This window comes from Colius striatus, chromosome 15, assembly GCF_028858725.1.
Source record: "Colius striatus isolate bColStr4 chromosome 15, bColStr4.1.hap1, whole genome shotgun sequence".
NCBI lineage: Eukaryota > Metazoa > Chordata > Aves > Coliiformes > Coliidae > Colius > Colius striatus.
Window position 1 is genome coordinate 20,264,938 of NC_084773.1, and position 26,375 is coordinate 20,291,312.

General features: G+C 43.2%; 1 protein-coding gene across 5 annotated transcripts in view; it reads left to right on the forward strand.

Moving 5' to 3' along the window:
- Positions 1–26,375, forward strand: part of LOC104562215 (contactin-4) — a 312,159-nt gene that overhangs the window by 229,937 nt on the left and 55,847 nt on the right. For all 5 annotated transcript variants that reach the window (XM_062008335.1, XM_062008332.1, XM_062008336.1 and 2 more), the window contains 6 exons: positions 3,304–3,507; positions 10,205–10,307; positions 10,939–11,123; positions 20,744–20,880; positions 22,593–22,722; positions 25,892–26,042. In XM_062008335.1, coding sequence (XP_061864319.1) covers positions 3,304–3,507; positions 10,205–10,307; positions 10,939–11,123; positions 20,744–20,880; positions 22,593–22,722; positions 25,892–26,042 — 910 coding nt within the window. The remainder of the gene's footprint in view (positions 1–3,303; positions 3,508–10,204; positions 10,308–10,938; positions 11,124–20,743; positions 20,881–22,592; positions 22,723–25,891; positions 26,043–26,375) is intronic.

Consider the following 26,375-nt stretch of genomic DNA (forward strand, 5'->3'; position numbering starts at 1 on the left):
TTCTTTTTGGTGTTACTGCCACACACGTGTAAGTAAAGCAACCTTACAAATAGCAACTTGAGTAAAAGGCTGTCAGTGGAGCTTTGAATCAAGAACATTCCTGCCTGATGTTGCATAGAGGTGTGTAGCTGGCCTGCCACGTGCTGCCTATTGTGTTCTCCTGCCCATCACTAGCCCAGAGACATAAATATTAATGGTAAGTGTATCTCTATGTGATTGAGCTTCTCCTGAAAGCTTCTACTGCAGGGCAGGAAGCGTGGAGAGGAAGCTAATGGTCTGCTGACATGCAGTGAGCTTTCCTGCCCCATGTCTGATGTGGGAGTGATTTGCAGCTCTGCCCATCTACTTGATCCAAAGTCAAACCAAGCTTCTGTTACTATGCATGTTAGCTCCCTGCTCTTCGTGAGCCTGACTTTTCCTTAGGCTTCTCTGTAGTAGGTGAGTGATGTTGACTATTTTAGGACACTGTTCTCCGTCTCTGTTGCCTTTGCTCTGGAGCAGTGGAGCAAATACCCAGTAGCTCGTGTCCATGTGCACACAAATCTGCAGTCTTTTGGCGAAAACAAACCCACTTTCCTGGTAATTGTTGCAGAAGTGAAGATTTGCCTCCATTCTGACCTGTCATGGGAATCTGGGCCATCAGGGCAATGAAGAGAAGCACAGTATCAGAGTACAACATAGGTCTTTGCAGTGGGTAGGCAGGGAGGTGCTGTGGTGCTGGTGGTGGGATTGCTCTTAAAAACAGTGAATGCTGGTCAGAAATCTTTGGATAATATTCTGTATTTGAGAGACCTGCTTGAATGTGCACTAAAGGAGAAATTAAAAGCGTTGTAAATTAGGCAAAATTACATGAAAAGGGCCCTGAATTAGAAAGGAGAAGTTTGCAATAAATTCTTCATGGAGGTAGAGCCTAATGCCTAATTAGAGAACCACAAATTGCCTGTTACTGCTTGTTCTTTGTACTGAAAGGCTCCAGGTCTGTAACTTCAGCAAACGTTCCAGTCACAGGCAGTCACCAGGAGCTGTCTCAGGCTGTATTGTCAGTGTCTGTTTACACGGTTGTTACAAATTGCCTGTGGGATGTGAGCTGTCTGTCACTTCCAGAGCAATTAGTATGTGAAACCTTATCAAAAGAAATCCATCAAGTTTGAAAAGCCATAAATATTGCACTAGGATCTCAAAGGAAATCAAAGTGAGTTTGATAAAGTATTTATTTACATGTTGCTACACAAGCAAATGCACTTACAGATGCTCCAGTCTGCTTTATTCCCTGTGCTCTGTATTCCCTTAGTCCCATGTAACTTGAGACAGAGAATTATTCAGTTGTTTTAAATATTGTAGACCAATAATGGACTGCCTCTCATATCCAATTCTGTGTCATTCGTGCAGTTGTGTTTTTCTGGACCATGATTTGTTGTAACGAGAGGAAAGCAGAGATATAACATCAGTCTTCATCATGTTCCTCACTTTTATGTAGCCAAATTAATAGTTTGAAGATGGCTTGGGGGAAGATTTTGATGTTTTGCAGTCTAGAAATAAGTCTCCTTTAGCTGCCCCTGCACTGGGTTCCTCTGTTTGGAGGAGTCCCAGATCCTCACCATTCGATGCTCTCTTTGATCAGACTTCTTTACTGTTGCACAGCTTTACATTTGCCTTCTGCTCTCCTCTGTCACCCACTTTCCCAGGCTTTCCAACCTGGCACTCAAATGACACAAATAATCAAGACATTTCCCCTAAGGCAGAGGCTAGGAGGAGCTCCTGCGATCATAAGATTGCAAAGCCTGTCTTGAAGACAGAAGGGCTCTTGATGGCTCTCACCAGCAAAGACACAAGAACCCTCTAAGCTCAGTGCATCATTAGCCCAGAAGCACACAGCTATAGACTAGTAATGAAAATATTTAATCTGGAAATTAGAGAGTTGTCAGCAATTACAGTAATACCACTAACAACAGAAAAGCAGGAGCAGAGCCTTGCAGCTTCTTGGGTGTATTTATGAATGGACCGACATAACCTCATGGGCAAGGATAGGGTGGGACAAGGATTGTCCATCCAGAAAGGCCCTTCCAGGTCTGTGTTTTTCTGAGGAACTTGTGATCAGTTCACCCTTCCACAGCCTATGGAAACTGTTGTGTTGTGGAGCTTGAGAGGCTTTGGTGGAGACCTGCTGTGTGAAGATTCACTCCAATTTAAATGCCTCTGTGCATTTAGGGCAGTGGTGTTTATTTGCCTGTTGCTGCTTCTGGAGGAACCAGATAATTGTTCACCAAGAGTAAATTAAAATAAAAAACTTAACCACTTGCAGAAGATAATAAGGCAGATGAGAAGTGGTACCTTGTTTGCTCTGAGTATCCTCTTGACATCAGCATGAGGTTACTTTTAATTAGAAGCACATGTGTAAATATGATGATTAGATAGTCCCACATAAACATAATTATCATATCTTCCTAAAAGCCAGGGCAGGCATTATAATCCTCTGGTTGGAAACACATAAATAAAAGCCAACAGTCTGCATTCAGCCTCTTACATGTGTAAACAGTGGAACACGAGGGCAGAACGTGTTTTCTGAAGTACCTAATGGTAGCTGAGGTCAGCTCTGGCTATGACTCATTAAAGTGTTCAACTAAGAATATGCTTTTTAGTGTGATTAGTGTTCCCTTAGAAAACGACAGCAATCTTGTATTCACTTTAATTCTTCAAGCATTTTCAGAGTGTTTAGGCATTAGTCCTGTGCAAATATAATAGAGTTATATTATATTAACCTCACTTTTAAACTCTGCAACCATTTGCAGCATCTCTTGTGTTTTTACTGCTGCAAAAAGCTTCTAAAGATGCCTTACAAAGGAAAGATTAGTGTCTAGTTAGTCTTACAGAAGATTAAAGCTGATTAATTTAGTGTTCCATTTTGTGCTGATTCAGAAAATCAGTGCAACGTGTGATAACTCAGCTCTGAACTTTGTCTTTAGAGGAGAAAAAAGCAATGCATAAGAAAGAATAAAAGTCATGAGCAGGACTGAAATGTTCACAGCAAAAAGGTGACATTCTGGTAAAATAATCTAGATTGGAAGAACTTGAAGAAGCAACAAGTGTATTACATCTGTGTGCAGGCTCACAGGGGGAATTTGTATCGATGAGCACTTGCAAAACATTATCCTTTCACAGCCTGAGATGTAGCCCATGTCCCTAGCCAGAGTGGGCAGGGAGAAAACCACTGCCAGGCTCCAGCCTGGGATGGAGCCCAGCATGCCCCTGTGCCAGGAGGCTGTGGATCCTGTCCCTAACGCTGCTGCTACCCTGTGCTTCCAGAGCTCACCTACGCGTGGATCTTCAACGAGTACCCGACCTTCGTGCACCAGGACAATCGGCGCTTCGTGTCGCAGGAGACGGGCAACTTGTACATCGCCAAGGTGGAGGCTTCAGATGTGGGCAACTACACCTGTGTGGTGACCAACGTGGTGACCAACAGCAGGGTCCTGGGTCCTCCCACCCCACTCATCCTCAGGAACGACGGTAGGACTTACAGGAAGGGGTATTGAGGGCTGGGGTCAGACAGTTTGGTTTGTTTTCGTTGACTGGATGTCACTCAGAAGCTGAGAAGTCTCCTGAAATATTTATGTGAGAGGCAAGAGAGAGCTTTTGCCCTTCACAGAGATGCAGGGAGGCTGGAGACCTCTGCTTTAGCTGCAGTTCAAAGTCACAGACAGTGGTGGGCTTTATGATCCTGTAGCCAAGGTTGCTGTTGCCACCGCTGGAACGGCTCTCAGGACCAGGCAGTAAATTATAAAAGAAAAGCCTGGTGGCACTTGGCCAAAGACAGGAAATAAACTAGATTTCAGAGTTTGGATATACCAGTTTTGCTCATTTTACACACGCCAAAAGTGAGTCAAAGTGAACAAAAGCACTTTGTTGTTTCGGTAACTGTTAGCTGGGGCCGTGTTTCCCAGCAGAATTAGTGTTATTTTTAGTAGCCTGTGGAATAATGCAAAAAAAAAGCAAAAAGAAAGCAAAAGAGGATTTCTAAATTTATACAGACAATTGATCTGTATCGTTGCCATTTTTGAGTAGATAAGAAAAATGAATTTGCACGTTAATTTGCAATTAAAATGAATTAAAATGTGCCTGTGTAAAGGATACAGGGTATTTGTTCCAGAAATAGAAATGCATTGTTAGGAACTTCTTCTAGGAGAAAATCCATTGGCACCTAGTGGTATTTGACCTGTAAAATACAGGCTGGTTGCAGCCAACCCCTTGCCCAGAGCCACCTGCTCCATGCTGCCAGGGCTCCTGCGCAGCGTTTGGAGCCCTTGGCAGTGCTGAGGAAGCGCCGTGGGCAGGCAGGGAGGGGGAAGAGGGCTGCTCTCCCAGACCTGAGCCAGAGCTACCCTCCACTTACAGGAGAGGCTGTGTTTCTGTGAGCACAGTGGCAGTAAATCTGTCCCTCTGAGTCCAGAGTAAGCCGTGGAATGTGTGAAAGATAAAGAGGAATATTTAAATGTGTCTCCTACTAACGTTTTCAGTGTTGAGGAAGAAATATCTTTAAGTATTACGTTAACAGGACTTTTATGCAAAGCTTACCTAGCTGGAAGTGCTTCCATTCATCACAATCAAGCTCCATGTCTGCTTCTGTTCTGAGATGGGGCTGATGCTGGGATGATTGCTGATTGTAAAGTGCCTCGCCAAGGGCTTTACCCCAGTGCATCTCCTCCACACACTCTGCTTTATTTACAGGGACCGATTGCCTTCCTGAGGTAATTCACGGGAATGTTCTCTGATCCCTTTGAAGTGCACTCCGCTGTTTATTAAAGATATGAAACTTTAATTGAACCGCTGAGGGGCTGGGGAATACATTCCTGAGTTAAACGAGAAAGGTGCTGTTGTGTCTGCAAAGCCAAAGATGGCTGTACTCACAAGCCAAGCACAGGCTACACGAGGGTTTAAAATAGGATTGCACTCGTATTACAAGGAAGCTTCACTGAAAAAATCAGCAGGTCTCCATTTTTCATTTCACATAGGCTAACCCCTATAAAATCAGAATATAACACACTAACACACTTGAAAAGAGCAATTATACATGGTGCTCCAGAAGTGTGAACGGAGTAAAATGCGAGACACGTGGTATTTCCACCGGCAAATGTATCTGGCTTATCTTTTCTGTTGATTATCTTTTGTATTCATATCTGCCATGTCCAGTATATCTTCAGATATATGACATGCTATTTTCTGTGCAACACTCTGTCAGTCCATCAGTAGTCTTGGAGGCCAGCTCGTCAACAATTAACATTTCAGTTAGTGGAGCAAAAATTGGTGGGAAAATTTGATTTGTTTAAAAGAGGTGGAAAAGTAGGGGAAAAAAGTGATTTGCTTGAGCTGAGCTGCTCCTCTGGCTGCCACCTGAGTGGGCAACAAAGTGCCTCATCTGTGGGGGCCTCTGAGCTGCTCCTGAGTTGCAGAGTAGATGGTGCAGCTCTGATGCCCCTCAGCCAGTGTCCTGGCCCAGGACAGTCCGACCTCCTCCGGTGCACCCTTCATAACGCTGGCTATTAGTAGACTTTCTAAGTTAGTGCCTGGTTGGCTTCATAGTGAAATACTTTATGTGAATTCTGGAAAAATCCATGTTGTTTTCCACAGTCTCCTGGTGAAATTTCTGGTTTTCTCAAAGACCAGAGTTAGTTTTAAACTGCAAAACATTTTTGCTGTCACGCAGAATGAATGATGGGTTGATACACAGGCCTGTTAATGTGAAAGGAGCAGTGGAGTGAGACACTATCCAAAAGGAATACTGGTCCCATGGAACTAAGAACAGGGCCTGTATTTGGGAGTTTTATTATTTCAGACTGAGTTGAAGAGAGGAAAGGAGAGGACTCTTCTTTTTGTGCTGATGATAATCTCAGTCAAAAACTTTAACAGAAGTCTCAATTCTGCAGCTGTCAGAAGAAAATAGAGTTGGGATGCTCACAGTTTGAGCCTCTGCTCTTTCATACAAAGGATTTCAATTGTTTTAATAGATCTGTGTATGAATTGCATAGTGAGCATTCTTACTGTAGCCAACCTTCAACCTCCCCAGCTCAGGAACCATCCTCCCTCCCCTGAAGCAGCCTGTCGCCGCAGGGCTGGGTGTGCAGGACGCTTGCCTGAAAGAACCCTGAGGATTCTTTTCACAGTTCTTCTTCAGTTTATATGGCAGTAATTTCTGTAGGCTCTGTGGTGAATCATTTAGGCTTTTTATGCTGAATACCTGCCGTCTTTGCCGGGGTTATTCTGTTTGAACGTAATCATCCTGGAAAAACAGCTTTGCAGTGGTTTTTCTGAAGTGCTCCTCGCTTTACAATGCCAGGCTTTGAGCTGCAATCTGTAAAAGGAAAAGATACGGGTGCAGGGGATGAAATCAGATCCCATAGGCAGATTGCTTTCCCCACCTGTGCCTTTTGTGCTGCTCTCCTGCTTCTTTTCAGCTGCGAGACTCCGGAGTTACAGATCTCCTGATGTTGTTTGCAGCAGCTTTTTGTAACAAGTGTTACACGTTCCTGTTCATAGAACTCGGGTTCCTTCCCTGTTGCAGAACTGTGAAAGCAGAAGGTGCCTCTTATCCCATTAGTTATTCTCAGACAGCTTTTCCTCCTTGGAGAGATCAATATCATAGAGTTTTACAGGCTGGTGGTAGGAACAGGCTGTGCCAAGGCAGCTGTCACGGTCAGTGTGAGCTCAAGCTCTCTGCTTCTATGGACAGAGGTTATCTGATGGTGATAAATACAGTGTACAAAATACAGTGTATGCTGGGAAAAGGATGGGTTTTTTTTTTCCCTGTCCCTCTTAATTCTCTCCCAAAAATGCATGCAATCACCCCTGTTTAAAATATTTTCATGTACTTGTGTGAACTAGTGGCAGCAGGATGCTTGCAGTGCAGGTGGATAAAAGATTTAAATACCAGGTAAGATTTAATGTCATGTAGGCTCAGCAGTCCCTGAAACAGCACATCTATGGTTTAGGACCTGTCCTCCTGAAATGTGCACGCATACTCCAGCACAGGTCTTAGGGAAAGACCAGCAGCTCTCCCTTCCACATCACATAACTGTGAGTGAATAAAAGGGACAAAAAAGAAAAAGATGTGGTTTTCTCTATTTCCCAAGGTATTGAGGTTGGGTTTCAGCTTGGGGTCTTCAAGAATGGGAGTTAGCCCTGACACTGCCAGCTGGTAGCTCCCATTGTGGAGAAAGGGCTCTCTGAGCTGTTTTCCTAGTGGGAAATACAATAAATAGCTATATGTGTTTGGCACTCAAGAATGAGAATGACCCTGAAGCCTGAAGTAAGGTGTGCACCGGGACTGTAGCACTTAGTGCAGCTCAGGAGAAAAAGGATTTCAATTTGAATGACAAGCCTTGTGGCAGCTCACTGAGGGAGAAGGACTGGAAGAGAGGGAACAAACTTGCATCAGTCTCCTCCATGTAATAAAAATGTCTCTATTGTCTGTCTGCCCCATCCCCATTGAGGCCACAGTCTTGGGCACCATTCTCCCCTGGAAGGGCACTGGGTACACGGGGATGCTATCTCTAGCACCACCACAGCACCTTTGGGACCCTCTGGGCCATCCCAACCCTGCAACAAGCACCAGCCAAAGCCTATTAGGAGCACTCAGGTGTTGGGAGTGCTTTGCTACTTCTCTTTAAAATGCACTTTGGATTTACCTTGAGAATTAAGCCAGTAATAGTAGGAAAGAGCTGAAATAATCCTGGAATAAAACTGCTGTCAGCAGCAGCTGTATGGGCCAATTAAACTTTAATATTTCACAGGTGTTGTCAGGAAATGCATATCATCTCCTCAGACAAATTAGCTTGCTTCTAAATTCCTGGGACTTTTATCCAAAAGCCCGTTTTTAAGTCTTGAAACTGGAAGACAAACACGTAAGCCTCTGAAATGCAAACACGTAGAGCATCTGATGTGCCATGACACTGGAAGTGTTCTCCAAGATAAATCCCCAGGTGTAGTCTTTCATGTCTTCTACCTGCATGGCTAACATCTGAAATCACCCAGGAACAGCAGGAAAAATAAGGACTGTCTGTGTGGAAATGGTCTTCAATTTGGGATGGAGATACCTCAGCTGCAGTGATGTTTCTTGTTTAAAGCAGAGACAGCAGAACTCGCAGCATAACCCTAAATGTGTGTAAGTAGATAGGTGAAAAATGCAATGGGAGCCTTGTGATGTTACCAGATATGACTCCTGATTTCTAAGTGGTTCTAGTTTGCAGTAGCTCTGTATAAAAGAGCTGCCCTTGCAGCTGTAAGAGGCAGCAGCAGCTGCCAGAGATGCAGGGCCACAGGCAATGTCCTATGGCCCCAGGCAGCCTTCCCATACCTGTCTGGGATTTTGTCACCCCAGGGGATTAGAGCTCTCCAGTCCTAGCCTCAGGTAAAGAAATAAGAACATGTTGAGGACAGGTTTGTAGCTAGCCCACACTGTTTCTCCCATCTTTTGTGACTGCCATGTCATCTCCCACCCTCCATCTGGCTGCCGGTGGGGTGGTTTTGGGGCAGCAAGGCTGGGCAGGGGGGCTGGTTGCACAGCACCAAAGAGCTCTTCAGATATCTTGAGAAGGGTAATGGAGACTATAATTTTTTAAGTCAAGTCTCCATTCTGAAAGCCATCATCTTCCAAAGTGAAGCAACTGCTTGGATTAGTGAAGTTTTTGTGGAAAGCATAGCCTCAGAATGTCTTTCTCTGCCAAATTTGTAGCCTTTGTTGCAGCACGTGGAAATACTCTCTAGGAAAAGCTTTCAGTAAGTTCTAAAATCAGCAAAATATTGCTCCTGTTCCCAAATGTGCACCACTGGGCAGTAGCTGTTCTTGGCTTGGCTGAAGCTTGCCCAGAGAGTGTTTAGCATGGAGTCTGGAGGAATTTAGGCAAGATTGCAAAGATTTGGCAAGTCACAATTAGTAGAAGGGAGGATTTTCCATGACATTAACTGTAACAGACAATTCCAGCCCTTCAGGGCTGCAGTGCTAAGATGCAGAGGGCTAACAAGTAGCATGCCCTGGAATTCTTGTTTGTATAGTATGTAAATGCCTGAGCACTGGCACAGACTCCTGGGTTCCCTGCTACACGTGCTGGCCAGAAGGTGACTACGGAGGGAACATTCGTATTGTTAATAAATGCATTTAACTTGATGAGTGATGTTGTGCAGCAATAAACAAGTTGGAAGAAAGATGATGTAACATGCTGCTGTACCAGAACAGGTAATGTATAGGTCAGCAAATAGAAGTACTTTACTTACATGATGTAAGCTTCGTACTGAGCATTGTCAGCTTTAAGAATCAAACTGTGAAAAATGAAAGGAAACAAAGGGCTTTTCTTGCCACCTCTTTGTGAAGCAGAAGGACATAAAAGGAGCTCAGCAACCACAGCCACCTGTGAGCAGCCCCAGCTACCTGAATACCTCCATGGACTCGTACTGTCTCATTCCTGTGTTCCTGGTGCCCCATGGTTCCTGTGTTTGTGCAGGCTGATGCCATTCCTCTGCTCACACCGGGCTCCTCCTGCCCCGCGCTTGGCCGGCGGCCAGGAAGCGCCGCGCAGTTCAGGTTTAAACTGCAATCATCAATTAGCTGATAATCACTATTGGTGAAATTATATGTGCCGGTTTAAAGACAGTGCAGTGACTGGAAATGTAGCCATTTATCATGGGTGTAATGGCCTATTTTATGTGCACAAATTTTTAAACCCAATTTCATAAAGAAGCTGCCACAATACGTGATTTACCGGGGCAGTAAAAATGAAGAAATCACCCCAGCAGTGGATGATCTCTGGGCATCTAAATCCTTGAAACTAATAGCAGCCCTTAATTAAAACTTTTCCTAATGCCTGTTTGTTCCGTGTTTCGTGTTCTAGAAGGTGGTGAACCTCCCTTTTTATTGCTTTCCTTGTTCCACGGGTTACCTGCAGAAGTCCTGAATATTCACAAGCAAAAAGTAACGGAGCCGTGAAGAAATGTTAATCTTTGGCAGATGGTGTGGAGCACTGCTTCAGATTTTCCTCTGGCAGTAAATGGGAAGAGAGCCCACACTACACGGCTGTTAGCAACAGGCCAGGTTTAAAATGGAATGGATTAATTGGGCAAGTAATGATGTATAGAACAGCTCTGTGCTAGCATGGGAACACTTGCAAATTTATTGCAAAGATTCAGCCAAGCCTTAGCTTCTATTTTATGTTCACAGGGGTGATGGGAGAGTATGAGCCGAAAATAGAAGTGCAGTTCCCAGAAACAGTTCCATCTGCAAAAGGAACAACAGTGAAACTGGAGTGCTTTGCCTTGGGGAAGTAAGTCTTGATCCATTATTATTGTTCCTCCAGCTTCTCACTTTCATAGTGCTGTAGTGTACAGGTTGCAGGATTTCCTAATCATTCGCTTTCCTGAGCAGGAGTTACTTACTGCAAGCATTCATAACAAATCGAGGACTTGGGGAGCAGGGCCTTTGCTCATCAAAACTGTAAGCTCCCAAGTGAGAGAGAAGATGTAACTTAATTTGTAAAGATGTGTTTGTACATCTCCTGTTCTCAGGTCTCATGCAATGCTTAAAACACGTCTCTTGTTTCTCAAGTAGACATTGGCAACACTTCCAAAGTTAAACTGTGGGACTGGCAGGAAAAGGGGTGTATCATCCCAGCAGAACTCCACATTCAGATTTGTCAAAACAGCATTTTAATAGTAAAGAGTCCCTTGCTTTTAAAGCTACATGAGCAACACACCATTGGTGTGCATGTATATATCACATATAAGCCACCCGTAATAAAATTGCTCCAGGTCCTGTGCCAGGCTCTTCAGACTAATAATGTCTGTCCTCCTCAAACATGAAACAGAGTTCAGGTGATCAGACTTATCAAGAGCTTATCAAGACAAGCCCCATAGCTTTTTCTGCAAGTCTCATTTTGCTTTACTTTTCTTATTTAGCCCAGTTCCTACAATCAGCTGGAGGAGAGCAGATGGGAAACAGATACCCAGAAAAGCCAGGAGGCACAGATCGAGTGGACTGCTCGAAATCCCCAATTTTCAGCAAGAAGATGCTGGACTCTACGAGTGTGTAGCTGAAAATGTGCGAGGGAAGAACGTGGCACGAGGACAACTGACATTTTATGGTAAGCAGACTGCCTGCTTTCAGGGTGTTTTATTGTATCAAGTGCAATATGCAGTAAATATTTTGTGAGAAAGTCATTTTGAGAATGACTTTCTTTTACAAACAGCACATCTCAAAAAGGGTGTAATTTGAAATAAAACCTGTCTGAATGGTGCATATTAATTGAGAATCAGAGCAGTTGGAGCACAAGCACATTGCTGGAAAGACATTGGCATGGAAACAGGCAGAAAACACTTGGCAACAGCTCATTTGCCTTCTTGTGGCTGTGAGGGTAAAGCAGGTATTGTGGTGGAGCATGTCATGGTTCCAGCTTGGGATTTATTATGTATCCATCACACAGCTTGTGGTAGTAAATGTTAATTGCTTATAACCAATTAAGGACTGCTCTCAAGATGGATCATTGGTTGCGTAGCCTGGAAAGTTGGGATTTAACCCTGTTGGGAGCCATCAGAGTCCTCTTCACCCAAAGACCTGTGTTTGCTCTTCTTACACTGAAATCAGAGCTATTGATCTGAGCACAATGAGAATGTAACAGTTGAGCTTTATAGGCCTTCTGTGTTAAGTAGAAGATGTGTTAGTACCTCTAATTGTGATACAAGTGTTTGCCCATACCCAAATTTCTGCTGGAAACAGCAAATTAAACACTTCTAGGAGATGAGTCAAGCTTACAGGGGAAAGGTTTTACCTTTTCTGAGTTAATGTGGATTTAGCTGTGTAGTGGTGAATGAAAGTGACAGAGGGGGGTTTAGAGGTTCAGCTGGGCTGCTGGTTTGGCACTTAGTTTCTGATAGGTTTGGGAGGGGAGAAGACTGCAGGTTGCATACCCTGCATGCAGAGACTTCCCAGCCATCATGGAGGGAGCAGTTTTGTTGCTGCTCTGTTATCATCTTCAGGAGCATAGTAGAGTGTTTTTCTTTTTCAAACCTGTGGAGAGAAATTTAGTGTTTTCTCCCAAAAATGCTCCTGAAGGCCCAGCTTCTGTCAGCAGGGAAGATTGGGTTGAACTCCAGAGATGAGAAGAGCGGTTTTGATTGATAGTAAATTTGCTGCAGAAAAGGGGTTTGGGAACAAACCCTCCTGGCAAAACTGGAGTAATGCAATTTTTAAAAATCCCAAAAACCAAACCAGACCTGTATAAGGATGTTTTAAAACTGGAAATATTCCTGAGACGTTTCATTTAGAAGCTTTAACTTTTGGGGCTTCTACTTCAAGTGAACACTTTTCCTTTTAAAATTGAGTACAATAGAAAAATGAGAAAACATGAAAAAGGAGGGAAATAGCAAGAACAAAGGGATATTTAAGTTAGGGAAAGAGCCTGGGGTTGGTTCTTACTGTTTTGTCTGGTTTTAATTAAAAGTATTGAAGATTTATTTTCCTGTTTATCAAACAACACACCTTTCTCCTGGTTTTTCCCATGTTGACAGTAAATGAAAAGACTCATCAGTTGTACAGTTTTGCTCAACCTACAGCCAAACCTGCTTTCCTTGCAAAGCATTAAATCAAGCCTTTGGAATACTCCCCCCAGAGCATGTATTAAGTTATAATCTAATTACAGTAACAAATTCACCATTCTGGATGCCATTCCTGAAGGGACTGCAGACCCTACACAAAAACTGCCACCGTGGCTAGTGCTGGTTTTCACACCCAGGATGACATTTCAGCAAAGAAGCTGAAGGTTTTCTGGGAAGAGATGTTCCTCCTCTCGGTGTCTGGGATGCTAGGAACTGTCTGTATCTGCTTTCCTTCGTGTGAGCAGAGGAGTTCCCTGTGGAGAGCTGTTAGCCTGACACTTCTGCTGGCGACTGCTTTTAAAGATGATGGACTAAAATACAATCCTCGTCATCTTGAGGGTGCTGAGTTAGTAGCTCATAAGTATTCAGTTTTCAAGGATAGTGTGTGTTTGGCAGTCATTTAGCACTGAAAACAGATCTCTTAAATAGAACCCCTATCTTGCTGTAAGCTAGACTCTGGAGTTGCACGTGATATCCAAATTTCTTTAGGGAAAGGGACTTACTGTAAATATTTTACACAAACAGTTGAAGCCAAAAGTAGGTCGTTGAATCCCTTTTTAAAGCTGAGAAGTGTTGTGTGATTGTACAGCAGCTGTAATGCTGGCAGAGCTTTTCAGGCTGCTTTTGGAGGGCCAGGGCTGGTGGCTGGAGGAGGGGACAGGGGAGGATGTGGTGTGAGCAGGCAATCGTGTGCTGCCTACACACCCTGACATGCTCTATCACACGTGTGCCCTGGAGATCACGATCTGGCTCTATCAGTGGGGGACTCCTTTAAATCCACTTATCTGCCTCTCTGCATAGTTTAAAGTAAGAAGAAAAAGGAAAGGGAATATCCAGTTTGCCTGCTTGCTGTAGATAACCCAGCGTTGCCTCCATTGTCAGCTTCTTTCAGTGCTCCTGGAAGTTGTCAGGGAAGGTTGACTTTTGCCGTGTTTCATTCTTGTATCAATGTTTATTTTCCCTCTGTTAGCGTATCGGTGACACTGACGTTGTTTGACATCCTCGATACAGCAGGAAAGGTTAATTAAATGTGCCAGATCTGTTCTTCCTCTGTTTTCTGTGCTTTGAGCCCCTGCAACAGGCTGTGTTTTATTGCTCTCCAATTGCATTCGTTCTGAGTGCTGCATGTCCTACTTGATAAATAGACCTTCACAATAGAAAACATGTTAATGTTAATGCAATTACAGTGACTTATACCTGTTTCCTTGACTGTTGTAACTCTGAATGACGTACCACTTGTTTCCTTGCCACAAGTCTCTTGTTCTGTCTGCCATTCCTAACCAGATACCACATACCTCAAATTAGCTCCAGGGAACTAGCAAATTAAGCAGCAAAACATCTTTCACCCCCCTCCTCCTCGTTTAGCAGCCACCAATGGTTGATGCTGCGTTTCTGACTTTGCAGCCTGTTCCCCCCAGAGCAGATTGGGGCTGGGGCAGGTGAGGTCCATGGGATGTGGGAGCACGTCCCTGCTCCGAGCGCTGCTTTGCTGTGGAGCTGGGCAGGGGGTCCCCCACGCCAGCAGCTCTGTGTTTTGATCTGCAGCATTTTGGAAGCTCTCCCATTGACCCGATTCTATTTTTAATCTGCCCGCTCATAAATTTTCCATTTGATCACTCTCTGCACGCTGAGATTTATACGCTGAGTAAAAAGCAATGCCAACAATTTTTGTTGGCAGGAGTACAGTAAACAGATTACCTTAGCCAGCTAATTTAAAAAGAAATTGCCTTTTCCTTCATAAAACCAGCATCGAGGAGACGCATATTTATTAGCATTGTGGACTTTGTTTCATTCATGTTAAGTTTAGATGACGTTTCAGTCAGATTTTCCTCTGTCAGACAGACATTCGTGACCCAAAGGTTGTCCTGAGCGTAAGACAAGGGCCAGTGGGCAGATGCACGGGCACAACAAACTGACTAGATGATGTGGCTGCTCACCTCTGTGCTCAAAGCTTCTCCCACAACACGAGAGCGTTGTGTGCCTCTACAGCTCTGCTGATGTACCTTGGCCAGCTTCTCCCTGTTGATGATCATCAAAGGTCTCTGAACCACCACACTGGCATCTTGCTTCTGCTGGACTGTTTTAAAATGTGAGGGTTGGTGTTGTTTTATGCAAAGGGTGAAATGCTTTGCCAGTGCTTACTCCTTGAACTCAGCTTCAGTGTGTGTTGACTCTTTTGAGACAATGCAGCATCTTGATATCCCCCACCCCAAGGACAGGTGTAGTCTGAATAACAGAACACAAGAAAAAAAGGCTTCTGGTCCAGGTAATCTAGCTATAAGTACGTTTGATGGGGCAGGTAGTAAGGGGACTAAGCAAGCAGCACTGGAGGAGGCTACTCAGGTACGTAGCAGGGCTGCCAGCCTGCAGACAGACACCTCAGTCCAGGCAAGGGTGCTTGGGGCTGAGCAGCTGCACTGGCAGCCTTTGCCCCAAACAATTATGACCAAAACCATACAGTTTGGCATTGGGCTTTCCAGTCAGATCCACACTGTCTCACATGGCCTGGAAAAGGAGAATACTGAAGTACCAAAACAGCTCAGTTTGGCTGCACGTGCTGACTTGGCTTTGCTGGTGATGTTTGAGGTCCCCCAGCATCTCTCTCCCCTGAGCTGATCAACTCCCAGCCCAGCACTTCTCTGGCAAGCCAAGGCAAGGAAGAAAAAAATGCAGTTAAAATGGTTTCTAAAAGTGTCAGCACAGCAGCATCTGCATTAGCAGAGACACAGACTTATTTGTAACTAATTGCACTTCTTTGCAGCGTTTTGTAAGGTACTCAGCAGAAGCCATTTAATTGGCTGGGTTGCTTTTCAGATTAAATGCTTCTCAAATCAAAGTCCCACCAGGAATTTATGAGTCTCCTTAATTTTACAGTGAAGAGAGTCCCGTTTTCATCAGTGGCCCTGTGTTTTATTTGTGCAAAAGCTACTTTACGCCACTCTATAAAAACAACCTCAAGTGTAAATCATATTATGCTCTTTTTTTTATGGTTAGAGGTCTAAAAAGGAAATTTGCATAGCTGAAAACAAAGGCAGTTGTATGTCTCATCCCTCTTTAGGTCCCAGATCACAAATAATTTGCTGAAAATTCAAAGCCATTTGAAAGAAAATGAGTTTCTGGACTGATAAAAATAGAGGAAAAGCCACAGAAATGGGACAAGTAAATGTTATTGTTAATTATAATTTACATGCCTCACTAGAAAACCCTGTTTATTGCTTATTACACCAAGACATTGCTAGCAGATTTCTCACCTTCAAACACTTCCACATTTGTTGTATTTAAAGTTCTCTAGTCAAGTGTTGTTTTGGAATATTCTGCCAGTTTAACTTTTGGTTAACCAGTGCTTAAACAGTTGGCAGTAGCCAAATACATCCTTCCAGAGAGGGACTGGTGGGCTTGGGAGCCCAGGCTCGGTTGATTACTCTCACCCTGGGGAAAATCAGTGCTCAGAGGGAGGATGTCTTGCCTCTTGCCAGTGGAAAATGTGTTTTCTCAGACTTCAGTGCAGGAGGGAGTAACTCTGAGTTTTGAATAATTTGCTGCCTGAGGGAGGTCTTGCATCCAGAACACAGAGAACAGACATGTTTCTTCTCCACTTTCCCTGGAGATTGCTGGAAACCTGCTTGTAGATAAATCAATTTTTAAGAGATTAAGAAAAAGTGATAAAATTATTATCACCTTTGCTTGGAAAAATAGCTCTCTAGCAGGAGACACAAAAACAGCAATAGATATGAGAAATGGAGTGTGAAGGCTACTCAGTGAGCACCCCACACCTCACTCACTCCCCTGGGTAGCTTCAGTCTCAAGCATGGGGATAAAAAAGGACTAAATCCTGGAGGACTGGTCTTTATGAACATGCTTGTAATACCTACTTTGGTACCTAGTGTAACTGGGGAGGTCATGTCATGGTGCAGAATAGCCTATGGAACAAGAGGAAAATAAGGGGTAGGGACAATTTAAGTAGTTTTTGTCAGCTGGGTTAACTCCTTCAAATCTTCCTGTCTCTTTTCCTCTCATATTTAACAATTCAGTCCCAAGCAGAACCTCCCAGGCTGATTCACTATGTCTTCTAGAGAGGTCTTGTGCTTCATTCTCCTAGAGAGGCAGAAAGGAGATATCCTGCCCAAGTGCCGGCATCTGGTGAACTTTCCAAAGATGAGGCAAATGGAGATGATTTAGGTGCAACATTCAAATGACTTTGGTGGAAGATGTACACATCTTCGAGAGCTGTATAGATTTCAAGTAGTCTCTAACTGGCAGTAGAGGTCAAGAGGAAGGGCTTGAGAGGAGGAAAAGTGATGAAGTCTGGTTTCATGTTCCTGTGATCATTGGGAAGGATAGCAAATTAGGGACATGAGGGTTTTGTTTACAACAGCTATATCCCCATTTGGACCAGGATGACGTATGCACTTGTCTGCAAAGTCCTTGTATACTGGCTGCCTTCTTTATTTTAGTTACTCATGTATTTTTTCCATGTATTTTTCTTACTTCTTGTGCTTGACTTTCTGCTCTTTAGAGTTTCCTGATCCTGGGCTCAGTCTCAATCTCCTTAGAAAAGACACGGTAATGGACAAGTCATTCAGCCTTTCATCTGCCATTAATGATGAATTACACAGCCTGCACTAGGTCATCAGCTGCTATAAATTGGCTTAGGAACACTGAAATCAATATACACCAACGGAGAATTGGATTCTGTATATGTATTAGTACCTCATTTGCTTTAGTCTTTTTGGTTGTTTTCAACTCAGCAGCAGTTGCAAAGTCCTACACATTTATTTGGGGTTTATTTCTCAGATTGCTCCCATCATTCTTTGGTTTTGTTACTCATTTCTGATGTGATGCATCATCACCAGCTGTGTCATTTCATTTTCAATGACATTATAGGACATGATCTTTGCTCCAGCTTCCCAGTACCTACTTTTACCTTTCAGTTTATTACAACGGACAGATATACTCTGAATGTTTCAGTCTTAGAGAAGTAGGAACATATGTGGGCGTACTTTGCTAATCACTTGGTTTAACGTGCCTCACTTTGCATTACTGAAGACTGGAAGGTGGTTAAAGGTAAACAGGTTGGATTTTTTCTGACTGCTGCCATCATTTGTCTTCTGCGCCTCTGAGTACTCAGAACAGCTCTCATCACCTAGCAGGGGGATGTTCTCCTTCAAACCCATCATTATGTAAGAGTCACGCTTCTATTTGTAAGCGTTTTCTTCCACTGTATAGATTTAGTAGATGAATTTTTCTTGCAACTCACATGAGTTCTTAATCAGCTTCTATGTAATTTTTTCTTCTTTAATACCAGATTTTTTCCTCTGGGGTGTTTCCAAGGTCTGTAATATCTGACTACTCCAAACAGGGCCAAAATACTTCCAGAGCCGTCGTATGAAAGAATTCCTCTTCGGTCAGTGGCACTGAAAGGACCTTTTCTGGAACACCACCACCAGTCACAAATCAGACATTGTCATGATCTCAAATAATGTCACTATACCAGGAAATGTTGCAGCATGGAGCTGCTTTCATTTCCTTATTTGAATTATTTTAATTATCCTACTTGAAATCTTGTGTCACGTTACTCTGTCTTGGTGTGATCCCCAATGGGAGACTGTCAAATTTCATTATATTATGGCAGCTCTCATTTAGTGGCTCAAACATATTTGCTGTGTGAACCAACCCTTGTGTATTACTCAAGATTAAGTCAAGAGCGTGCCTGCAATTCTCTGAAATGAACTGCTGAAAGGAGAGGTTGACCTAATTAGAAAAGTCTCCCAAAGAGCAGCAGAGACTGAGGCTCCTGTAAAACAAAGGACTCTTCTGCTCATCACGGGGATTTCTTTTTTGACCTGTTACGCTCATTCTGTAGTTGCCTGCATCGTAAGTGGCTTTGGGGTAGAAAGCTTAACCGGTTAAAACAACTGCAGGGAGTGCAGAGTGGCATGGGGTGCGAGACTGTGGCTCGTGGGCACTGCACAGAAAGGTGAAATGAAGTGGGGAGGGAGGGGGATGGCTCTCAGTGCTTCCAGCATGTTCAGATCTCAGCACTGTTACTCAGGGCAGGAGTTCAGGTGTGCAACCTGCAAAGTATGGCAGAAAGACTGGACAGGCAAAGTCTTTGGCTGTGTTGGGTGAGAAATTTCCTTCTTTGAGGAGTCTGCCTGCAATAAGGATGAATACTGAATTCTATTTCCTCTTCTTGTGACAGTTGCCTTTCTTTTTGCATAGCATATGCTTCTGTTATAGAGCACACCTTACCTTTCACGGCTTTTCTTACTTTATAAGTTACTTTCAGTTGTTTTATCTGAATTTGGTGAGGTTTTTGTTCATGTGGGAAATCAGTAAAGCACTGAGTACTGCAAAGAAAGCCGGTGGATCTGTCTGGTTTTATAGTGCTCCTTTTATGGTATCATAAGACTCTGTTCAAAATTATGAGTTGGATGCTGTTAGAATTGTAAATATGTAAATTCTTGAGTAATCTGCAAATGTCCTTGAGCCACTGAACAATTGCAGTTGCTCAGCATGTCTCAGTTCGATGGAATTGTTCAAGCTCTTACTCCAGATGACAGAACTTGACTTTCATCTTCCTACATTTAAAAGCTTCCCCTTTCATATCTCTTTAGATACAGATAATAAACAAGCTTAAAATATTACAGGGGCAAGAGGGGCAGCCAGAGAAGTAAACACTGCTTGCCTTTCCTTTTCAGCTGCTTCTTTTGCTTCTGCATTGTTATTGTGTTCAGTTTGTCTTTCTGCCTTTTTTTCTTTTTGCAAATCTCTTGGGGTTAAAATGCTGTGCAAAAATCTTCAACTTTCTTCTGTGCTTTGTAGGCACCATGAGAAGAGAGATGTGCAGTGTGGTAGGTGTGGGATTAAGCACACACCTGTCACAGCCTGAACGTACAGCTTTAGAAGTCACTCAGCTCTCTGAATGTGTATAACCAGCATGGTACCGTGGTACCAACATTTTGGGTGTAATCATACCAACTGTATGTTGAACTCCACCATTTTGGTATGATTTCTTTTTTAATGTATCTTTTCAGACCTTCCTCTTGCCTGTCCCTAACCAAAGGAGATAGAGAAAGTTGTTGTTACCTGTCTTGCAGGAATCTTAATTTTATTCTTTGTAATCTCCATTAAATGAGAAAAGGTGTTAACTAGATTCTTGGAGACCTCTGCTGGTAATGTCTTCAAGGAATTATCTCAGGTTCTTTTATGTCAAAAGAGGGCAAATGACCATTAAAAAAACCTGAACTTGTTCTTTTTTTAATGAGACTTTCTGGAGAATATTGTGGGTACATCTAGATGGGTGAGGTTTGCAAAGGTAACAGAAGAAAGTCAGAGGTTTTGTGGGGTCTACAAACCTCTGAGGCAGTTTTAGCAGAAGTTGTTTTGATTTTTGTGGAACTTAAAATATAATCTCATAAGTGTCTGAGAACTGGCAGTGCCAGTTTTCACCAGATTCTCCCTCTCTGATGTCTGCTTTTGTTCAGCATCATTAATGCAATTATTGAGTCCAAAGATCTTTTTTATCATTCACATGGAAGATCTTCCTGTAGTCATGCTTACAGATGTGGTCCTAATCTGACGCTGACAATTTGAACCAGAAGCAGTGCTTATAACCATGCAGGCCTAAGCTACTGGAATAACCTGAATTTCAATGCAGAGCTAATGGAAAATTACAAGTTTTGAGGTCAGATGCTAAATTGTAGAGCTTTGAAGCCTGAATCATATAGATCCTGAAGAGGAAAATGTCTGTATCTGAAGGAGTGGGAGTCTAACATTGCCATTTATTCCACTGGGGCAGCACATGAGCTGTTGCTTTGCTTTTGTATGACGATCAGGACGATGTATGATGATCAGATGATCGGGATTTGTGAAGCTACTATTTTTCTTAAAGGACTTTTATTAAAAAGAGAAGGAAACCAGGTTCTGATCTCGCACGTGCCACCTTCAGAAAGCAGAACTGGACTCGGGGGGAAAAAAGACATCTTTAGCAATTATGAAGTGTGCTATTAAATCCAACTCTTAAATGTGCTAATAAAGAAACAGCCATTTGCTTGCACCCGCAGAGCGTGCTGTTGACATGGCTTTATTCATCGCTTCTGCCTTGCAGCTCAGCCCAACTGGATTCAGACAATCAGCGATGCACACGCAGCCATTGAGGAGAGCGTGGCCTGGGAGTGCCGGGCCAGCGGGAGGCCCAAGCCCTCGTACCGCTGGCTGAAGGACGGGCAGCCGCTGCTGCCGCAGGTACGCGCTGCCGGAGCCCTCACCGGGGAGCAGGCCCCAACGGCTCCCTCATCTCTGCCTGTTTTATTGCTTTGGGGGAAGGTGGTTCTTTTATTACTTTTGAGCCAGCAGTGTGGCCAGGAAAGCCAATGGCATCTTGGCTTGGATCAGCCCATGGGACCAAGGAAGTGATTGTCCCCCTGTACTTGGTGAGGTGGAGGTCGGTCTCTTCTCTCCAGTGATGAATGATAGGACATGGGCTCAGATTGTGCCAGGGGAGGTTTAGGTTGGAAATGAGGAAGAAGTTTTTTACCAAGAGAGTTGTTAGACACTGGCACAGGCTGCCCAGGGAGCTGATGGAGTCACCTTCACTAGAGATATTTAAGAGACCCACAGCTGAGGTGCGGAGGGATATGGTTTGGTTTAGTGATGGGCTTGGCAGTGTGAGTGGTGGCACTTGCTGATCTCAAAGGTCTTTTCCAACCGTAATGATTCTATGGCTTCAGGAGAAGCTGTTAGTGGTAAGCAGGACACAGGGATGCTCTGTGCTCAGGGGTCGTCCCTGAAGTGAGGAATCCGTGATACAAACCTAAGGGTGGAGGGACCCTTGTGAAGAAGGAGGAATGGCTGAATGGGACCATGGAGCCTGCAGCCAGAAAATGATCACCCTGGATTAATTTTTTTTCAGTTTCTGATGTTCAGGAGGCCTTCCCACCCCTCCACATGCAGGCAACCAGGAGCATGGCCTGCCATTGTCAGGGACTCCAAGAGCTGACTGAAGAAGGGTAATATCCAGAAGCCTGGGAAATACACTCCACTACTATGTCTGCCCAACCTCTCCCATGTTCCCTCCCTGTTACAACCACAAACAAAAACAAGTCAGCAAAGTGTTGGTTTCATAATAGCTGGCATTTTTTCCCTTCATTTATTGTGAAAGAATATGGCAGCCCAGATTTGATCAACCCCTGATGAAGATTGCACAAACGTTGAATTTCCACCCTAAGGCCAAGTAGAAAGCCAATAGCTCTTTATATTACTCTTTTTTAAAATGATGAAACTCCTGGGGAGGGAGGGAACACTTGGCTGTACTTATTAAAATTGATAACACGAGTTCCATATCCTTAGGCTGACAAATGATACCCTGGTCTTTTGTTCCACACACTAATTTTACTTGCTTCATGCTGGTCACTAGCAGATGGTCTTGTACTTAAATCACATTAGTGGCTGATAGGAAGTAAAGGATCATTAAATTATTAACAGCTACATTGTTTTCAGTAAACTGCAGAGGATTTTAAGTATTTGTCTGTGTGCTAGCTAAGATGGCAGCCAGTCTCACCAGCCTTCTTTGCCATAGATAGAGTGCCATTGTTGTAAATGTTTTAAGGACTGTGGTTGGCTGTGATATGCCACTGTAGATCAAAGGTGCACTTTTTGATTCAAGCTTATCTGCCTGATTAATTTAAATTCTTTGGGTATTAAATCAATGAGAAGTCAAGGGAAGGTCCTGCAATTTAAATTGCATTTACCAGCTACTATATTGGTTTTACCATTTAGTATCTAACCTGACATAAATTTAGCTGGCAGACAAATAGATTGAACCATGCAAATTCTTCCCATTAATGCTACTTTTTTTCAACCTTGGTTAAAAAATGAAGCAAAATAACCATTGAGTTTATGTTCCAAAGAGGGGACCTTCTTGTTTACTTTTTCCCTTGGTTTGCTGTTTGCTGCAGGGCAGAGTTCAGCTGGAGCAGGGCTCGCTCACCATAAGCAACGTCAGCCTGTCAGACGCCGGCATGTATCAGTGCGTAGCAGAAAACAGACATGGCATCATTTTTGCCAGTGCAGAACTGAGTGTCATAGGTAAGTTGACTTTCCTGAATGCTGCAAACCAGCTACAACCAGCAAAGCCTTCACCCAAGCTGATTTTACCAAGTTTCAGCATCTGAAGCAGATGTGCTGATCTTTGACAAGTTGTTGTTTTTAAGTAAGGAGTGAAATGAAAACTCGAGGAAGCAGGTAGGCAGAGAACAGGTTTCTTTCTTTACATCATCCTGTCTTCTCTTATTCAACCAGATGACTGAGCACAGAGAGCTGGCAAGAAGTTCCTTGAATCCAGGTGGTGCAATACCTTATGGATGGGAGCAGAGATTACAGAGCCACTTCTGAGTGGTGGCCAGGGCCAGGACAGGAGGCAATGGGCACAAGCTGAAACACAGGAAACGCCATTTAAACCAATGGAAAACTTCTTTACATATGAGATTGAGCACTAGAACAGGTTGTCTAGAGAGATTGTGGCATCTTCCTGCTTGGAAGTTCTCAACATCCAGCTGGATATAGCCCCAGCAATTTGCCTTAGCTGCCCCTTCTTGAGCAGGAGGGGGACAGGAGCATCTCCAACTGTCCTGCCAGTCTACCTCATTCACAGACATTGCTGATGTACAAGTGGAAGGCCTAGAAACAGGTTTGTCAGCATAGATATGTAGTTTCAAAGGGTTAAATGGAATTCATGATTACAAATTATTGCTTTGGCCATTTTCAATAGCATCATTCCTCCCTTTATTCTGAAGAACAAAGCATGAGGTCTCTTCTGATTATGGCATTTTCAATTATCAGTCATTTATCAGCAGCTATAGATGCCTGCATGGGAAAAAACATCATTTGAAAGATTGTCAGTGTTGCAGTTCAAGAAAAGTACAATAATGCTCAATAAATTAGACTTCACAGTGCTAAGATTTATTGGACATGTTACTGTGTGAAAGAAATCAAAAGCAGCTCACTGATGCTTTTCCTGTCTTTTCAAACCCTTGATAACAATGAGCCTTTGGGGGGAAGGCAAATCTCTGAAGACAGAGGCTTAGCCCTTGTTGGTGGGTATCTCCAGTGCCTCCCCATGCCCAGCAGTCCCCAGGGGCTGACCTTGGAGAGCCTGCTCTGAAAAACCTGCCAGATAACTTCCATTTGTCTGACTTCTCCTGTGGGTTGTGCAATCTTGCTTCTGTCTGTCACATGAAAAGTACCAGGATGGGGTTTCTATGGATCTGTGATTTAATTTGGCATATTTTTAAAGAAAAACAGTGTGTTTTACTTCTCACTAGTTCTCAAAGGAGGTCAATATTCTGAGCTCTTGCTGAGAACCAGCTTTTAAACAGATCTTTCTGAGTATACAAATGGTTATTGTAAAAGATCCTGAAGTTAAACACTTGATTAAACATCACTAATACCAAGTGAGAAGTATAGCAAAGTGCAGTGAAAAGGGGAAAATTGCAGACAGAGCTTTTCTTGGAGTGATTCCTCTCTATTTGCATTGCCGATTGTATGGCCTAGAGCCTTCACCTAAAACCAGGATCCTGTTGTGCTGGGCACTGTGAAAACATGTAGTAAGGTGCAGACATTGCCTTAAAGAAGTCAGGCTAATAGTTTTTAAAATGAAATGGGAACCTAGAGTGGGAAGAAGTGATTAAAATCCTCATTTTACAAGCAAGGTGGAAAGAAGTTAAATGAAACTATCCTTGAAGTGGCCCAGGGAAGCTGTGGTGGTGCTGAGGACTGAGCCCAGAGTTTCTGAATGTCAGATGACAGCATATTGAATGTCACCTGTTAATTACAGAGGTGGAAATAACAGGATTGTTCAAAACTCTTTTTATTTTAATAACTTTTGGGCAATAAGCTGAGAAAATGTTTCCAGAAGTGATAAAGTATTCATTGTAATAATCCAATATAAATAATAGTCCATCTGTTTCTGAGTATGTTGGTGACAAGTTGTCCTCAGGATGCCTCCTCTCAGTCTGAAGTGTTTTACATAGCCAGTGCTGAGTGTCAGATGGCTTTTTTATAGTCTTTAAGAATGTACATGCCTTCCTTCATGCTAAAATGAAGTCAGCCATGTGTGGTTAGACGTTGAAGACAGGACAGCTCAGAGATTAGTGAACTCTGATTCATAAAAGTAGAAGGCGAGATCTATTTGATCGTAAAGCCCATCCCATTATCAGTGTAGGATTGTGTTTTATTCAACTCTTTTGTGGCAGAAGCAATATTCAAAAGAACTGATGCAGATGAGACATCTTAAGAAAAATGAATTTGCTTTCTGTAAAAAAGAAAAACAGGTTTTTGTCTCCCAGCTGCTTCAGGTGAGCTTTAGATCGTTTTATGGAGCATCAAGCAGATGCAGTGCACAGTGATCTAAGCTCTCACCTCCCAGGATGCAGCAAAAAAAGCAAGTAGAGGAAAATATTGCAAGTTCAAAAGCTAAGGGGAGTGTGTAGGAGGCACAGGGTGCAGGCAGGCACAGCAAGGAGGATGGAGGCGATGAGAGGGGACTGGGCAGAGTCTGCTGCCACTGATCTGTCGGAAAGCAGACGCCTGTCAGCAAAGACGTAGCAAGCAGGGCAAGAGTTGCTCATAAAATGTTCCAACTGCCTCACCTGTTTGCTTTGAGCTTTCTATAATGAAAAAATTGATTGTCCTACTTGATAAAAACAAAATCATTTGGTCATCTTTGGGGGATTCACTCCCAGAGTCACTGTAGAGGCAGCTGCCTCAAAGCTCTGTCTGTTATTAGGCCCCATCAAAGAAATCATTAAAAGTCCTTTGAGCTGAGAACCAGAAACCAAAGCATCTCCTCGCTCCCCAGTCTGCCTTACAGCTTTGGTGGTTGCTTCAATGAATATCTGACTGTTTTTCACAAAATAGAAGAATATGCTCAGGAGGGACTGAAAAAGATGATTCAAGAGTACCCTGTACCCTGGTGCCTACTTAAGTCTTGCCTTGTTTTGTTTGGTTAGGGACCTGGCCCTCTCAAGCCATCCTACCTTTGTAACAATTATGACTATAAAGCATTAAAATTCCAACTTTTCTGGAAACATTAACATTTCTCATTAATTATATGGGGTTTAGGTTTGTCACGGGTTTCCTGAATGCTGTTGCTCTGCAGGTGAGAAACAGCCCTGGAACACTGTAATGTTCAAAAGAGACTACCTTTGGTTTTTCCACAGGGAATTCTGATCTGTTTTGTTTCTTTTTTTTCTTTCAGCCATTGGTCCAGACTTTTCCAAAACACTCTTGAAAAAGTTAACTCTTGTTAAAGTGGGTGGTGAAGTAATCATTGAGTGTAAGCCAAAAGCTTCCCCCAGACCTACTTATTCTTGGAAGAAAGGAAGAGACATCCTAAGAGAAAATGAGAGGTAATGTCTTAAAGTAACCATTTCTTTCATTAGCTCTCTCCAACCCAGGGGCTTTCAGCAATGAAAGCTAAATTTGTCATTAATAGCTTCTGAAAATTGACTTGCAAATAAATGTGCAAACAGTTAGTCTTCAATCTCAGGAAGCTGGAGGTGAGATTTCTGTTCCCACTGTGTTCATCCCAGTCTTTGTGTACTATTTAAAGCATCCCTGCCAAAAAGCTGATAAAGATACATTCTAAAAAGCAAATATTTTGCCTCTACATTGCTCTAAATAGCCATTGTTTTTAAAAAACACAACCCTGGGAGATAAAAGCCTCCTTTGCAAATTACACT